Raw genomic sequence first — 15,904 nt, forward strand, 5'->3', positions numbered from 1 at the left:
AATCACAGAGGCCTTTGTAAATATATGCAAACTGTTTGTGTAGTCCCACCAGGACGGTATACAGGCAGGCCTGTTCGTATGAATGCTGACATGTTTTGTGAGTTGGTTGTCGATGTTCTAGCACAAGGAGTTCAATTTCACGTAGAAAAGTTTGGTAGCCACAATTTGGACACATCTGTGTAGATTGTAGAAGCTATAGCCATGACAAATTTATATTCACAGGCAGATGAACTCTTCTACCTCCACAATGCATCCTCAATCACAATATGCAGACGTTATGGGAAATATGGAGCCACTCACCCAGCTCTTTTGTAACCACCTCCTCGTGCCCATGTTCTGTGCAAGGAACAGAGCCTATACATCCTCGTAAGGAAGGGGTTTAAGCTTCTAGCGCAGACACAATAGCTCAAATCCATCCAATGAGTTGTGTCCGCATATTCATCAGTTTATTATTTATATTTTACCAGCATTAAATGTATGCATGTGTGGATCAGGGAGCCCGCTCAAAATCTACGACTCAAAAGAAATAAGAAGTAGAGCGAGTAGACAATGTTAGTCACCCCCATTGTTGGAGAGTGAATGGATATAACTCCTCAGCACGAAGTTACACGTGTGCTTTCCCACCATGATAATGAGCACAATACACGCGATCGCAGCACTGAATTGGATCGCATGACACCGCCACGGTCTTATTGGCATCGTGGATATAATCAACTCGATTTGGTGGGTGTCACTAAACACAAAAGATTGGTATCACTCCGTATCACCTGGGTGAACTGGGCAATGATGGACGCAAACCCCACATTGGCATCACTGTTCACTTTCAATGGGAAATTAATAAAAGCATCAGGATCCGCCTTCTGAAAATGATTTTCCAATACGAGGCATTGAGTCATACTACGTGATAAGCAATTTATAATAGCAATGTTGTTATGTCATAGTAGCAAACCAATGTATTGGTAGCGGTATTGCAGATACATTGAAAAGGCTTGCGATAAGCGATTTGTAACGTCAATATTGACACAAGTGACCTTGGTGAGACACGGACCATGGAACCTCTCTTGAGTTTGTCGGCTCTTGGGGGAGCCGTGCACCATGCGTGCCTCACCAGGGCAACAGATTGGACCACATCACCACCACCATCATCATCACCACCACCACCATCATCATCATTACACCACCATCATCAACAACAACAACCGCCATTCACGACTAAGTGGTGGTGAGGTCACCACGGTGCTTGTGCCAGGCTATGTGCACGTTGAGGTCACGTGAAGTGTCGAACGCCCACTGGCATGAGGTCACGGGGCAGACTGAATAAGATGACTGGCCAATGCAGCACCTGTGCCCCCTACTGTGCCAACTTTCTGTGCTTTATCGACCCGGCGCTCCGCTCGTTGTTGTGAGCATCGCTCCTCTGCCCTCCATTGTTGTTGCAGGGCGACTGCCTCTAACTGTCCAGTAGTGTCCTTCATGAGCTTCCTCCACAGAGGCCGATCTTGATACCGCTGGCACCAGTTATCGGCAAGTCCACTCAGCTCCACATCCTCTTGGACCACATCACTTAATTTCTTCTCTAGCTCGTGCCGCGCCCGTTTAGCCCCCTCTATCCGGCCGAACAAAAGCTGTTTAGGGTGGCTGGGTATGCGGGCTACATGACTCAGCCAACGCAGCCTTGCCTGCCAGAGGAGCTCACCGATGGGACTTTGTCCAGATCTTTCAAGGATTTGTGAGCTCCTCACACAATACAGCCTGGTTATATCCAGGATAGATTGTATGCGGGTCATATCACTTTCGGCAAAGGCTGTCATCATTACCACCACCATCATCATCATTACCACCACCATTACCACCACCAGCACCATCATCACCATCATCACCACCATCATCATCATTACCACCACCACCATCATAACCACCATACACCCGGAACTGGTCAAACATATGACTGTGGTGGTCGGACACGAGAAAAATATATTTTTGAGTAAAAATAACTAAACTAAAAAGTATTTTTTTTCACCAGGCAAGGCCCACTGAGCTATGAAGCTCTTTTTCAGAAGCGATCTGGCCACAAATGATAGCTCAACGAAGTGGCTTATCATGTGGACATTTATAGCAGCAGCTGAATACTCTAATTGTATGTTTTTAAATGTGGAGGGAAAAACTGGAGGATCCGGAGAAAAATCCACGCGACCATGGGGAGAGAGACATGCGAACTCCAAATATACAGCGGGTGTCAGGGTCAGAATCGAACCCACAGCCTCCTGTATATCAGGCGAGGTAGTTAACATCTCGCCACCGTGGCACCCAAAATAATATACTGGTAGTGGTAGTATATATATTACAGGGTGGGAGGTTGTTGTTTTGCATGGCATTATTGTGCCAGGTAACAATGGTTTATGCCATGCGTACGCGATTGCTATTATAAATATATTAAGAGCACTTCGGGGATCACTATGCTGGTATTGCAATATCTGCAGTCGTCGGCAGGCCTTGTGCACATGACACCTGGCAGAGACACCTGCAGGTATTGCTGAGGCCCACTGCATAGGTCACCAAAGGCACAATGGAACATCTGCAACATGGTTCAATTGATGATGTCACAGGCCTTGACCAAGTACACGTCACAGATATACGTCTCGTATTGAAAACACCTGCACCTGTCGCAGTAAACGGATGGAAAACATGGAATTTGTGTAAAGTTAACCCTCGACTGAACCCACGTTGGGGTTGTATGCACCCTTCCTCAGCATGCATCGCCAGGTGATGCTGTACAACTGTTGACAATAGAATGCTGAGGAGTGATGCCTCTGTGACCCTCTTGTTAAGAAAATAAATCAGTTTTCACGTCTAATGGAACTCTTCCTTTGGTGGAGGCTGTTGCGATGATGCTATGCCAGGTGACCTTCACAGAACACCCCCCAACCCACTCCCTCAGTCATACACTTGAGAATCATTGCCTCCTGACAATGGCGGAGCCAGGATTTTCAGGTAGGGGGGGGGCAACCCCTCCAGCAATGGAAAATGATAGAGGAATTGTTAGTAAGTAAGGACTTGTCCCTTGCTTTTTATTCGACGCATGTGTGGCGATGGCGCAGCCATCAATTGAGGATCGAATTCGAACCGTGTGTGATCGGCATCGTGCTCACTGAAGGTGTTTGCCTTCAGGGAAGTCGTGTACTGTAAACGTAACTGCGCACAATTATGTGAGTCACTTATAACTGCTTTGCCGTTACTTATTGCCAATTATGGACTCAGACTATTGTCCTATCATCTCATAGAGTCCCTGGCACGTAATAATATGCTACATAGTGGCAGTGGGGGTCGCAAAATGCCGATTTATTACTAATAAACCCCAATGATGGGGGAGCACGTGCAACCCCACCCCCACCACTGGCTCCGCTAGTGCCTCCTGACACTCTTCTTGATCATATGCTCTGTAGACACACACGCACAGTCCTAACTGATTTCCTGTTGATTCAGTGGAATATTACTACAACCATCTACAACGATATACAACTCTTCTCTAAACTTTACTGGGCTAGTACGGGACTAACGAGCTACGAGGACACAACAATCACGCCTCTCGTCCTCGCGTGGTCATTCCACCCGCGGCGAATCCATATTTTACATTCTATTAATGGCCGCATGCTTACCGATACAATAACAAATGCGATTACCAAGTCGCAGCAATAATGGTGGCTGTGAGTGCTTCGTAAGGTAACGAGGCTGTGTCCTCTAAGTCCTGGTACGTTGGGGGACCATCTGTGTGGATAGTTTCAGTTTTATGTCTGAGCCAGCTGCTTCTGTGGATTTGGAACTCTAGCTGTGGTCACGATGTACTTTTGGCATCACGGCGAGGAATCCATGCAGCCCGGCCTACTGGCGCGGCCGCCGCCCGGCGGCTCAGAGCTCATGTTCTCGAACACGATGGCATAGGAGGGCTCCTGCCACTTGCGCTCCCTCCACATGGCCAGCACGCACTTGTGCAAAAACAGATACTGGTCCTAAAAACGACAAAAAAAAGAACGCAACACAAACACGCACGCGTACCGGTCACTCTGGTGTCGGTGATAATCGAGAAGTCAACGACAACTTTGGTTCATGTGTCCCAGGAGACGGCACTGACAGGGCACGCACTGTGCTCCCAATGCAGCGACTACGGTTTGCATTCTCCCTCTGCGCGGGGTTGATTTGGGCTCCGTCTCGGGTGTGCATATAAATAAAGGCAATAGGATGGGGTGTGAACATTTTCTTGTACACTTTGCCAACGTTAACATTTGGGAATTGTTGGAGCTTTCGGCACTGAAGGCCAGTGAAAACTGAAAGACACATTTTTGAGATAGGTGAATAAAATTTCCAGCCATACTGACCACACTGCCATATCACCTTCGGCAAAGGGTGTCTAAAGGGCCGGGCGTGGTCCGTGACCTCTCGTTTATACTGCTCAACTTGTACCTTCTGTCACTTTTACCTTTTCCCCGACAATACTCCTACTCTCAGTTCCCTGTTATCTAAACAAGTGGTATATTCAACCTTTGTTTGGCTCCTACTCTACCTCCCTTCTTGGATTTTGTTTCAACCGAGCAACCCACTTGCCTGACCCAACACGGTTCTGAGAAAAAAAGTATAAATAATGAACACATCAATATTTTCACCAATTGTCCATTTTCTGAGGTAATCCTAACTAGCTGGTAACTGCAAGCAAATACAAAAAAATCAACGAACGCTCTGCATGCATGACGTGATTTGTTCGCGCTCGCTGGTTACTCTTGTAAACCGCATTGTTTATATACGAATTGCCTTTACCCTTTCTAGCAATAAAACAGCTGTGTTAAAATGTTAAAACGCCAAACAGAAACCTTTTGCAAGGAATCGTGTCTGCTATTAACCACATACTTGTGGTGAACATACAAACAAAAACATGTTTGAATGTTCACCACAAGTTCACGGCAAGTATGTGTGGTTAATGCAGACGTGAATCCTTGCAAAAGGTTTGTCTTTGGTGTTTTAACATCTTAACACAGCTGTTTTATTGGCAAAATGGGTAAAACCAATTCTCATATTTTGATACTGGCAAGAAAGGTCCGATGATGCATTGTTTATAATCAATGAGTTTAGAAAGGTATTTTACATGGTTCTAGGTTACCATATAGATTTTAATGTTATTGTAGTAAATTTATATTGGCAGATGCATACATGATTATTCACCAACGGCTCTCACGTACAATATAATTTCACACATTTATAAATCACCTCACGTAACCCCTGGGACAATGCCACGTGCCCCCAGGGATCTGCATTCCTGTCAACCCATATGGTTTACCCCGTATTCTTGTACAGGAAAATTGAGTTTTCAGGTTCATTCGGCATACATCCATTTCAATACGGGCATTTTTTTTTCAATTTGTTTGTGTTTCTCCTTTGTGATGGAACTTTGAAGGATGAACGTTGAGATTTAAGGGCACGAGGTGACCAATAAGGTCAAAAAGAGACAGAGTTGACAGGTGAGGATCCGCGTACCCCCAGTTGAGAACCACTGATCTAAACTAGGCCTCATGTTCTTGGTTCTTTCGGTAAAGTCACGTAGAATGGAAATGCGTCTCCCTCGAGAAGTATTGAAATAATTGTGCTCTGTAGTTACATTAAGCCCCACGAGGATACTCCTCACTCTAACCCACTCAGCAGCCACCCTCTTTATGCTCAAGACGCAGAAGTCTTGTTGGCCCTGTCACTCCCGGCGTCAAAGCCCTCTCTTCTCCCATAGTTATTTCATACCTCGCCAAGGGAATACGAAAAGATAGAGACTAGCTCCAGTCCGACCGTGTCAACATACCCCAGTACACTGACTCTGGGGAACACTCCATGTCAGCGCCACCCAGTACTTCACCTATCCTCTCTAGTATATTCAAGAGAGTCTTTCTCACTCTAAACTACAACTCTCCTGAAAAACACAATTTCCCCGAAACAGATATGTTTCCTGTGAGCTGTATATTTATCAATATGCTGTCTCAAGAACAACAATTCAATGGCTGTAAAACTCCAACGTATATAACCTCATATAATCATTACCCTGCTTATTCTGTGCGTCAGACAGTGGCACGTAAACCTTCATATAGGCTAAACTTTACATCAAATATGGCATTTAGAAAATCACCAACCCCCACCTGCTCTAGGCTGTTCTATCTGGAACAGGAGTACATCACTCCAGCTGTGATGGTGTCTCTAACCCTTAATATTAATTGCAGGAACTAATACATTGATATATTCCATCAAGGTCCTTAAGATCTTCTGATCTTCAACTGGTCAGCACTCCCAGGTCTAGGTTGCGCTCTTTTGGCGATCAGTGCTTTTTTTAGCATGACACTAAAGCTATGGAACGCTTTGCCACTTGAAATCTGGAAATCCGAGTCTATTTAAAGTGGCCTTTCATCTCTAGTTTGGTTGGTTGCCCTGGTTCTGTTCTTGTTTCCTGCTTTCCATGCATTGCGCATTGGGATCCTAGGATGGAATGCGCATCATTATACATTTGAATTATTATTAACACTTCCTCCTATAACCGGGTTGCCACGACTTCCACAAACTGTACCCTGACATATTTTTCAAGTCAGCCATGGGTCTATCGAAACTGCAATAAAGTTCACCGCAACAACAGTACCAGATTTCGTGAGAAATCAATTCCCGTCCACTCAAACCTGGACCCCAGTTCCCGGATTGCCCAGGTCAAATGCAGACGGGTGGCATCCTGTACTCGAGATTTGCTGCAAATGCCCTTCTTCGGAGATTCATGCACTACTCTGGATGCCTTTCGGCCACAACGGTGGGAAATGGAGGGGTTGATGAGCGGCGGCGACGACGTTCACCTCCGTTTGCACCATGGCTGGACGGTGTCGCCGCATGTCCGCCACCAGGCCCAGGATGTCCACAAACTCGTGCTTCCGGACGTGCTGGATCAAGCGGTGCAGGGCGATGAAGGTGCCCGTCCTGCCCACGCCGGCGCTGCGAAACAAAGTTGCGGCCTAAAAACGTGCCTGGGACTGGCATGACTCAGGTGACTTCAGAGAAATGTAGATATCGCCATTTAGAATAAGAAGAAAAATAAAACACCCTGATATTTTTTGTCAACTGCGGACAATATATGTGGGTCACAAACCCTAGATGAGGGAATTGTGAAGGGACAAAACCCATAACATTTTCTAAAATATATATTTTTAAAGGGGTGATTGATGCTGCATTCCTCTTGTTATGTGTCACGCCCATGCCTTGTGGTGTGACATGAGTGTGACTTGTGGTGTCAGAAACACTCGTGTGTCTCTTGGTGTGAGTGACACACCGCGTGTGTCCCTTGGTGTGAGTGACATCACACGCGTCTCATGCAGTGGGTGAGCAGACGGAACCTGCAGTGCACCACGAGAGGACGGACGACGGGCTCCGATTGGCAGCCGCGGACCAAACGCACAAACTGCAGCAACCCCGCAATGCTCTTGTCAGTGGGCACGCCGTGGTCAGGCCACGCCGTGTAGTTGTAGTGGGTGATCTCACGAGTTTCCTCCTCCTCCTGCTGCGGCATCGCAAAGTGTGAACACAGAATGGTGAAAAATGAGAATAGGTTTTACCCCTTTGTGGCAATGAAACAGGAGTCTTGTTAAGATGTTCAAACACCAAATAGGTATCTTTTTCAAGGCATCGAGTCTGCATTAGCTATACATGCAAACAAACATTCTCTGATAATGTATGCATTGTCTTTGAAACTGATTGGCCTACACCAGAGACAGCTATTTTCATGGCCTTGTCTCACCAGTATCAGACTAGAGAACGCCAAAAGGCAACAGTACAAAGGCAATGCAAGTATCAGGACACGTATAGCTTGGGAAAGCAGTTAGATCTACGGGACCTTTTTTGCCAGTATCCAAAATGATGAAAAATAAGAATAGGTTTGACCCTTTCTACCTAAACAAAGACAAAACCTATGAGGGATTAGGGCACAACGATTGTTGTTGGATTAGCCGAGATATATGTTTAACAAAAAACGCTCAACACGGTCATCAAAAACACAGCGACCTTACAAGAAAACACATTAAATAATAGGTGACGATTCGGGAAATGGCCCTTCTTCACAGCGCATACAAACATCGCTGTCAACCCATACAATTTACCTGTATTCTTCTACAGGGAATTTTTGTTTTCAGGTCCATACGGCATACAGCTGTTTCAATGCGAGTAAAAAAAATCGTCTATTTGTTTTCGTTTCTCCCTTGTGATGGGACTTTGTAGGATGAACGTTGAAATTTATAAGGGAACGGGGTGACCAATAACGTCTGAATTTGTCTGTAATAAGGTAGGCACTGATAAGGGGTTGACAGGTATGTACAAACGAGAGGCCAGAGAGGTCGAGTACACAGTAAGAGTTGGAGACTACACTTGTTTACACCATGGGGCCTCATGAGAATCACATTTTCAAGAAACGTTTTCTCATGATCAGTGTTTAAATTGGTATCAAATAGTTACACGAATAGTGGGTATTGGGTAACGACCAACCCTTCAATAAATACAAAAACTATTTCGAAATTAACTGGTTTTCATTAAAAGTACACTGAAAATGTTGCTGGCACAATGCATTGTGGGAAGATGTATTCTTGTGAGCACAATGCACACTCTGCTTAAATGGCCCAATGAGCATTTCAATACAGGAAATGTAAGTATATATTGACATATGTTGATAGATTATTTATCAAAGATATTGATCATCAATTGGTGGATGAGGGCCTCTCCCCACACAGAATCAAAATGTTTGCTCATACTGGAGGAATCCGATGAGCTATGAAGCTCTTTTTCACAGATGCCATGTGAGATGACCATCCGTGCTGGTCAGAGGAGGTTGGTGTAGATGGGAAGCAGAGACATTGGGCTGTGCTGCACTGCCTTCTGCCACTAAGAACGTAACCCCACAACAACAACAACCGCCATTCGCCAATGAGTGGTGGTGACGTCACCACGACACTTGTGCCAGGCTATGTACACTTTGAGGCCATGTGAAGTGTCGAACGCCCGCTGGCAGGTCATGGGGCAGACCCAGATGCCACAGGTCGACTGACTGAGACGACTGGCTGATGCACCACCTGTGCCCCCTACTGTCCCAACTTGCTGTGCTTTAGCCACCCGGCGCTCCGCTCGTTGTTGTGAGCGTCGCTCCTCCGCCCTCCGTTGTTGTTGGAGGGCGACTGCCTCCAACTGCCCAGTAGCGTCCTTCACGAGCTTCCTCCACAGAGGCTGATCTTGACACCGCTGGTATCAGTCATCGGCAAGTCCACTCAGCTCTACATCCTCCTGTACCATATCACTCCATCTCTTCTCTAGCTCGTGCCATGCCCGTTTAGCCCCCTCGATACGGCTGAACAAAAGCTGTTTAGGCATGCGGTGGCTGGGCATGCGGGCTACAGGACCCGGCCAACGCAGCCTTGCCAGCCGGAGGAGCTCATCGATGTAACTTTGTCCAGATCTTTCAAGGATCTGTGAGCTCCTCACACAATCCAGCCTGGTTAAACCCAGGATGGATCGTAGGCAGACCAGCCTAAATGTTTCTAACCGGCGAAGATGATCCATTAGGGGGGTCCACGTTTTGCAAGCATAGAGAAGGGAGGGAATGACTGTGGCCGAGAAGACCTGAAGCTTCGTGTGGAGCAACATACCAGGTATCTTTCACGCAGCGTTATGCAACCGATGAAAAGATAATGCTGCTTGACTGATTCGGAGTGAGACCTCTGCTGTTAAACCAGAGCCGGTCATGAGCACACTACCCAGGTATGGGAAACTCTTCACTCTCTCCACAACTGCCCTATCCCTGTCGCACCCCAAGGCAGTGGCGGCTCCTGCAAAATCTCTCAGGGGGGGCAAATGTCTGGATGATTGATAAGGATAAGGTCCACCCATGCAATGGATAAATTAACAGCTTAAGCATGTAAAGGCAACTTCACTTCTTTAATATTAATGAAAAATAAAGTGACTCTTACAATACATCTTGTTTGTTTCTATACTCACTATTAAAAGAAACCACTAAAGTTTATTTTATTAAAGATTCCACTAGGTGGCGACAAATTATATTGTTGGATGAAACGTGCTTACGTATGATGACGTAAGCACGTATGATGACGTAAGCACGTTAGTGCAAGCCCTCCCGGAAGCCATAGAGAATGCATTGGAGCGCCCGCCGTTCGAAAAAAAACATCTTTGAATGTAAGTCTATGGGGCCACTCGGGGCGATTCTCAGCCGGAGTGAAATCGCCCAAAAAGAGGCGGTACTCCACAGAACGTGACATGACGCTGATTGGACTATATCCAGAGGCACAGTGACGGCTAGCGTGACTCTGTGGTTGAATGACATTGGTGGTGCGTCGCCCAATCGCCCTAATGAAGAAACCGTCTCTGCCCCAAGGTATACAGGGAATGGCTCCGACTCCCAGCCACATAGTTTTACCTGGGCCGCTCACCATCATTAAGGTCCTTAATGATCGTGAGCAGAGGGTCAGGGACTCGGAAAGCACAAAGAACAACCCAGAGGCCAGGCCTACTGATGATATCATAGGCCTTAACCAGGTCAATAAAGCAGAGATGGAGGTCTTGTTGGAATTTCCTACACCTCAGCTGTAGCAGACAGACAGAAAATATGGCATCTATGCAGGACCACCCTTTCCTTAAACCGCATTGGGGCTCCGCAAGTCTCTCCTCAGCGTGCCTAGCGAGGCGATGTGGAATACACTGAGGAGTGAGATGCCCCTACAGTTGTTCCAGTCTGTGCGGGCCCCCTTCTTAAAGAGGGGGGCCACCAGTGCACCCTTCCAATGCTGCAGAACCCGTCCAGTGGTCCAGACTGTTGTTATGATGTCATGTAGGGTAGTCTGTGCACAAATGCCACCCTCGCTCAGCATTTAGTTTGGGAGATCATCTCTGCCCGGTGCCTTTCCTGGTCTCAGACTCACCTTCAGTATTTCCTCAACAGATGGCACCTCAGCCAGACACTCACAGGGGGTGACTTCTTCTTCCAATATTTGAGGCACCGCAGCCTCAGCAGGGTCATTCCCACTTTGTCCCATGTTGTTTTCCAGGCTGAGGGATTTCCCCTCCCCCAGGACCTCACAGAAATGCTCAGCAAATCTGCAAACCTGTTCCTGCGGGTCGGAGATTGGATCACCGTTCTTTCCCCTAATGATGGTAATAGGTGTGGCGCTGCAGGTTTCGTATTTATGGAATTAAAGAGCGATTTGTTATCGCAGGCCATTAAGGCAGACTCCATCTCCTCAGCAACTTGCGACCACCACCCATCTTTGCAGCGTCTCACGGCTCTCCGAACCTACGAGCGAAGGCTGTGGTAAGCCTCCTCATTCTCCGACGTGGGATGCTGTAGCCGATGAGAGTGGACCTGTCGCTTTTTCTCAGCAAGCTTGAACACCTCCTCTGTCAGCCAGGGTCTCTGGGGAGGTCTGGACCGGGTATCAAAAGCAGCCATTGCAGCTGCATGAGCCACAGTCCTAAACCTCCCCTCGACATCAGGAGGAGTGGGGGACGATGCCAACCCCAGCCGCAAGCGATGATGAAATTCTCGCTTGCAACTTTCATCACCTAGTTGAGACCATGCCACTAAGGGTTTTAATGGGGTCCTGGGTGTACACCCACCACCGGAGTGGAAGAATGGCAGGTGCATCTTACAAATGACAAGTTGATGGTCAGTGGGCAGATCAGCTCCACAGTAGGTCCTGGTGTCAAGGACATGGGCCCGCATCTGCTGTTCCATCACTATGTAGTCCTGCAGATGTTCTTGCTTGGACCCGGCATGCATCCATGATGTTGTGTGGATGCGCCGATGCCGGAACAGCGTGTTGGTAATTACAAGGCCATGGGCTGCACGAAAATCGAGCAGCTTCCTGCCGTTGTTATTGAGCTGATCTGGCCCATGCCTTCCAATCACTCCAGACCAGGTGCCAGCATCATGACCAACTCGGGCATTGAAGTCACCCAACAAGATGACTCTATCCCGAGGGGCTACTCTAGCTAGCACCTGTGACAGGTCATAAAAGGCATCTGACTCATCGGCCTTGCCTGCATCCCTCCACGGATGTTCGTCTTCGGTGGGGGCATAAGTAATCACGACCACCACTCCTCGCCTCTGGTTGATGGGAAGGCGAGCCCAAAGTAGCTTAGAGCTTACAGCTTCCCACACCTCACCGCCACGCTCCCACGCCCCTTTCATTCTTTTGTTCAAAAAAAGAGCCATTCCCTGTTGTTTGGCAGTCTCCTGCCTCGAGAAGAGGACTGTCCACCCCTCATGGTGGCAGGAGCCAGAGCCGGTCCACCAGACCTCTTGAATACCACAGAGATCCAGGCGGTACTGGTCTAGCTCCAGACAGAGGAGTGGCAGCCTCTCCTCTGCAGTGAGCATTCGAACATTCCACGTGGCCACACGTAGTGGGTTTTTGTTGTTTCTAGAGGAGCCCCGAGGGTAAGGATTCAGTCTCTTGGCTCCGCCAAATGCGGTTTGGCCAGGAGACGTCATCGACGCCTGTTCCCCTGGGGCCTCCGGCACAAGCTTATTAATAAAAAAAATCAGACGTGGTTTAGAGGTAATTAATTGAAGGCGGAGGAGTTATCAGCCCCTCGCACCCGTCCAGAGCCCCCATTTAGCTGCTGTGGTGATTACAAACGCCATGAGGGGAAAGGCCAGTTTAAATTGGCCCACCCCCCACGGCACTGCCCACTACAGCGTTGCCGTCCGGCACCACGAAGAGGTAGGGGGTTGTTTTGCCAGACCTCACAGCAGCCTGTAACACCTGCCTTCTATGCATGGTGGTTGCCCATCATAGTACTGTCCAGGATTAACTCTGCTTAGTTTTCAGGATCTCACGAAATCAGATACATTCCGGCATATTTGATCATCGGTACAATGATCACGTGCTCAAGGTTCAATTTGCGTAGTGCAGTCAGTGCAGGATTAGCTGTATACCATGTCCCTTCTTGTGTCTATGTAACAAAGAAACAAGAGAATATGTTTTTTTTTAAAACGTAATATGGTTCACTTTGAGCATTAAACAAATTAGTTGGTGCCGTGAAGTGGTGTCGTGAAGTTTTATTCAGAACCAGTTCACTCGCCACTGATGTTAGTCGTGGCTGGGAATCGAACTATAAGTATGCCAGGTACATAATGCAGCATGCTCCCAAAAAAACTATTAAAACATGTTTTTTTATGTAATTGTGCTTCGTCTGGTGTTATATGACTATTTGTAGTATTATAATTAACACGTGCATTTGTGTTCCTGTTTGAAATTAAGGAATTAAAATTGGTTTGTAATATTTACCATTCTGAAATATAAATTTCCTACGTTATTGATATATTTAATAAAGTACTGGAATTATGAGGTTGATATATCCCCCCCCCCCCACCATTACGTTTGTGTCTGTAATATTTACTATAGAGGCTATAATTGCAATCAATGAGCTGCAACAAATACAGGGCCATCCAGTGATAGACATCCCACTGCTTTCTTATGGCCCTCTTAACTCACTCGTTCACAGCTGATTCAATATTGTGAAAGTGATGGCTCCATATCTTATCGAGGAGAGAATTAACATATTTCAACTTTCTATTTGCATGCTCTCATAGAGAAAATGACTCAGGCACGAAGAACCACAGACAAGTAGGAAGGCAGCTAAGCAATGAACCGGTACCAACTATTGCCCAAGCTTCGTGGTCCTCTATATATTTAGCTATTATTGGCAATTAATGAGTATTTACACATGGGAGGAAACCAGAGCACCTGGAGAGGGGGAAACACTCTACCCCATACATATGGAACAGGTGGAATCCACATTTTTGCCTTCTCCTGGCGTGCCAGGGTATGACATCTCAACGTCCACGGGAAGGGAGTTTTGCAACATTTGTGCTCTGATCCACCAACCCTCTCTTCCTCCACAGTGCTGGTTTAAAGGTCACGTGGATAGCCACCTTTATCCAGCTCAAATCGGTGGGAGATGTGTAGAGGCTGTGAATTAAAACGTTGCCGTTCCCAATCATTTCACCCCATCATTTTAGTGTGGGTATCTATATAACGAATAACCCATGTGTACATCAGCACTAGAGCCCTGTAAATGCTGACTTGCGTTCACAAGAGTGATGAGCACAGCCCCTTACCAGCATGAGTTTAAATGTGCGCGTAGTCCACTCCTCTTGCACGTACTCAGAAATCAGCTGGACCAAGGCCCCTCCGTGGCACTCCGGGTTCGTGTCCAGGGGCCAGTATCGGTCACATTTTGTCTGAACAATTTAATCAAACGTTTGCATGTTATTGTTGTTATGATTATGGATTGAGGATATGTGTAGAGATTCTGGCAGTATTCTTTTGGTGAGATGATTCTCAGCTCATTTCTCAGCTCATACATGATGGATAATGATGATGATTATGAAGATATAAAGGTGACGATAATCAACGGTCTTTAGCAGCAAAGAACTACATTTGTGTCAATATATAAAATCAAATTCCTATTTATCCCGGACTATCACAACAAAACATCATTGCAATGAACTAAAGCTACAGCACAAAACACCAAGCGCTGTCATTCATATCCTTGACATGAGATGTAAAAACACAGACTTTAATGATTACATTAAAACTTCAAATAAAATGTATATATCAAAATCATAGCCGTACAATATTGCAGTTTTGTTTCAATACAGGATGTTTCAAATCGCAAAACCAAGTTAAGGATGAATGGTTGTCAAAACATCAGCTGCCAAACTTGGGACTCAACATGTGAAATTAAATGTTAGTTAGGCGGTCCAGTTGTACAGCCAGGCTAGATGGAATATCACTCGTCGTAACTTGGGCATCGTAACTTGAACACGTTTTGAAGCTCAACTTCAATTCGTGTCCTGCATGTCCGTGTAACCGTACCCGTCCCTTCTCCACACACTGGGTGAGCATGACGATGACGCGAACATTCTGCTCCCAGACCAGGCGCCAGAAGTCAGCTTGGGTGTTGGGTAAGGGTCCCTGTGTGGCTATGAACTCCCGTATCCAGTTTTGGCCCTGCGAAATGACAAGGCAGGTCTTTAAAAATAACTATTTACAGATTCATCATTTATTTGTATTCCCTCCACATTTAGAGACATGAGCCTAGATTATTTTTCTGCTGTGGATTTTCACGTGATAAGCCACTTCGTTGAGCTATTATTTGTGGCCAGGTTGCTTCTAAAAAAGAGCTGCGATATAGCTGAGTTGGCCTTACCTGGTAAAATAAAAAAAAAACACTTGTTTGGTTTTATTTGTATATAGTTTTCAGTGATTTATTTACCTTTCCTATACTTGGCACTCCTATCTTGTTTTTGTATAGTTTGCTGTAATGTTCTTACCCACCCCTACTGGACATCTGTGAATCATAGCTTTATAGCTCGTCGGATTCCACCAGTATTAATACATATTCTGATTCTGACACAATGATCTGGCCAAATTTTGTTGCGTAACCCTCCACCACTTAACAGGACAACATTTTGGACGAAGTATTTGGTGCTGCAGAATTGGCAATGAAGCACAAGCAGAGTTAACAATAAACTCAAAAGGTTCGTCCATAAACACTCCCTTATATTAAACATACATGTAACAGGCCACGGGCAAAAAGCTTTCTTCATAATGATTTATGTGCTGTAAAGAAGGGCCATTCCCAAAACGTTTTTTCATCTTAAGGCCGTGTTATTATCAAGTGTGTAAACATTTTTGGCCAGATGACTACGATGCCGAACTCAATCTATTTTGAATCATATCAGCTGTGAAAACCTAATTATGAAGTTAAAATATAGTCGTAACCGAGTAAATAAAAAAAAACTATTTAGTATAAAACACATATCTAACCAAATTAATTC

General features: G+C 46.1%; 1 protein-coding gene across 4 annotated transcripts in view; it reads right to left on the reverse strand.

Annotated features, from left to right (window-relative positions):
* Positions 1 to 424: 424 nt before the first annotated feature.
* LOC144933774 (receptor-type tyrosine-protein phosphatase O-like) overlaps positions 425 to 15,904 on the reverse strand; it is an 83,174-nt gene continuing 67,694 nt past the window's right edge. For all 4 annotated transcript variants that reach the window (XM_078858879.1, XM_078858878.1, XM_078858877.1 and 1 more), the window contains 5 exons: positions 14,940 to 15,074; positions 14,180 to 14,302; positions 7,398 to 7,561; positions 6,864 to 6,999; positions 425 to 4,007 (listed from right to left, as the gene is read on the reverse strand). In XM_078858879.1, the coding sequence (XP_078715005.1) occupies positions 3,852 to 4,007; positions 6,864 to 6,999; positions 7,398 to 7,561; positions 14,180 to 14,302; positions 14,940 to 15,074 (714 nt within the window). In that variant the 3' untranslated portion in view covers positions 425 to 3,851. The remainder of the gene's footprint in view (positions 4,008 to 6,863; positions 7,000 to 7,397; positions 7,562 to 14,179; positions 14,303 to 14,939; positions 15,075 to 15,904) is intronic.

The sequence above is a fragment of the Lampetra fluviatilis genome, chromosome 8 (assembly GCF_964198595.1).
Source record: "Lampetra fluviatilis chromosome 8, kcLamFluv1.1, whole genome shotgun sequence".
In the NCBI taxonomy this organism is placed as follows: Eukaryota; Metazoa; Chordata; class Hyperoartia; order Petromyzontiformes; family Petromyzontidae; genus Lampetra; species Lampetra fluviatilis.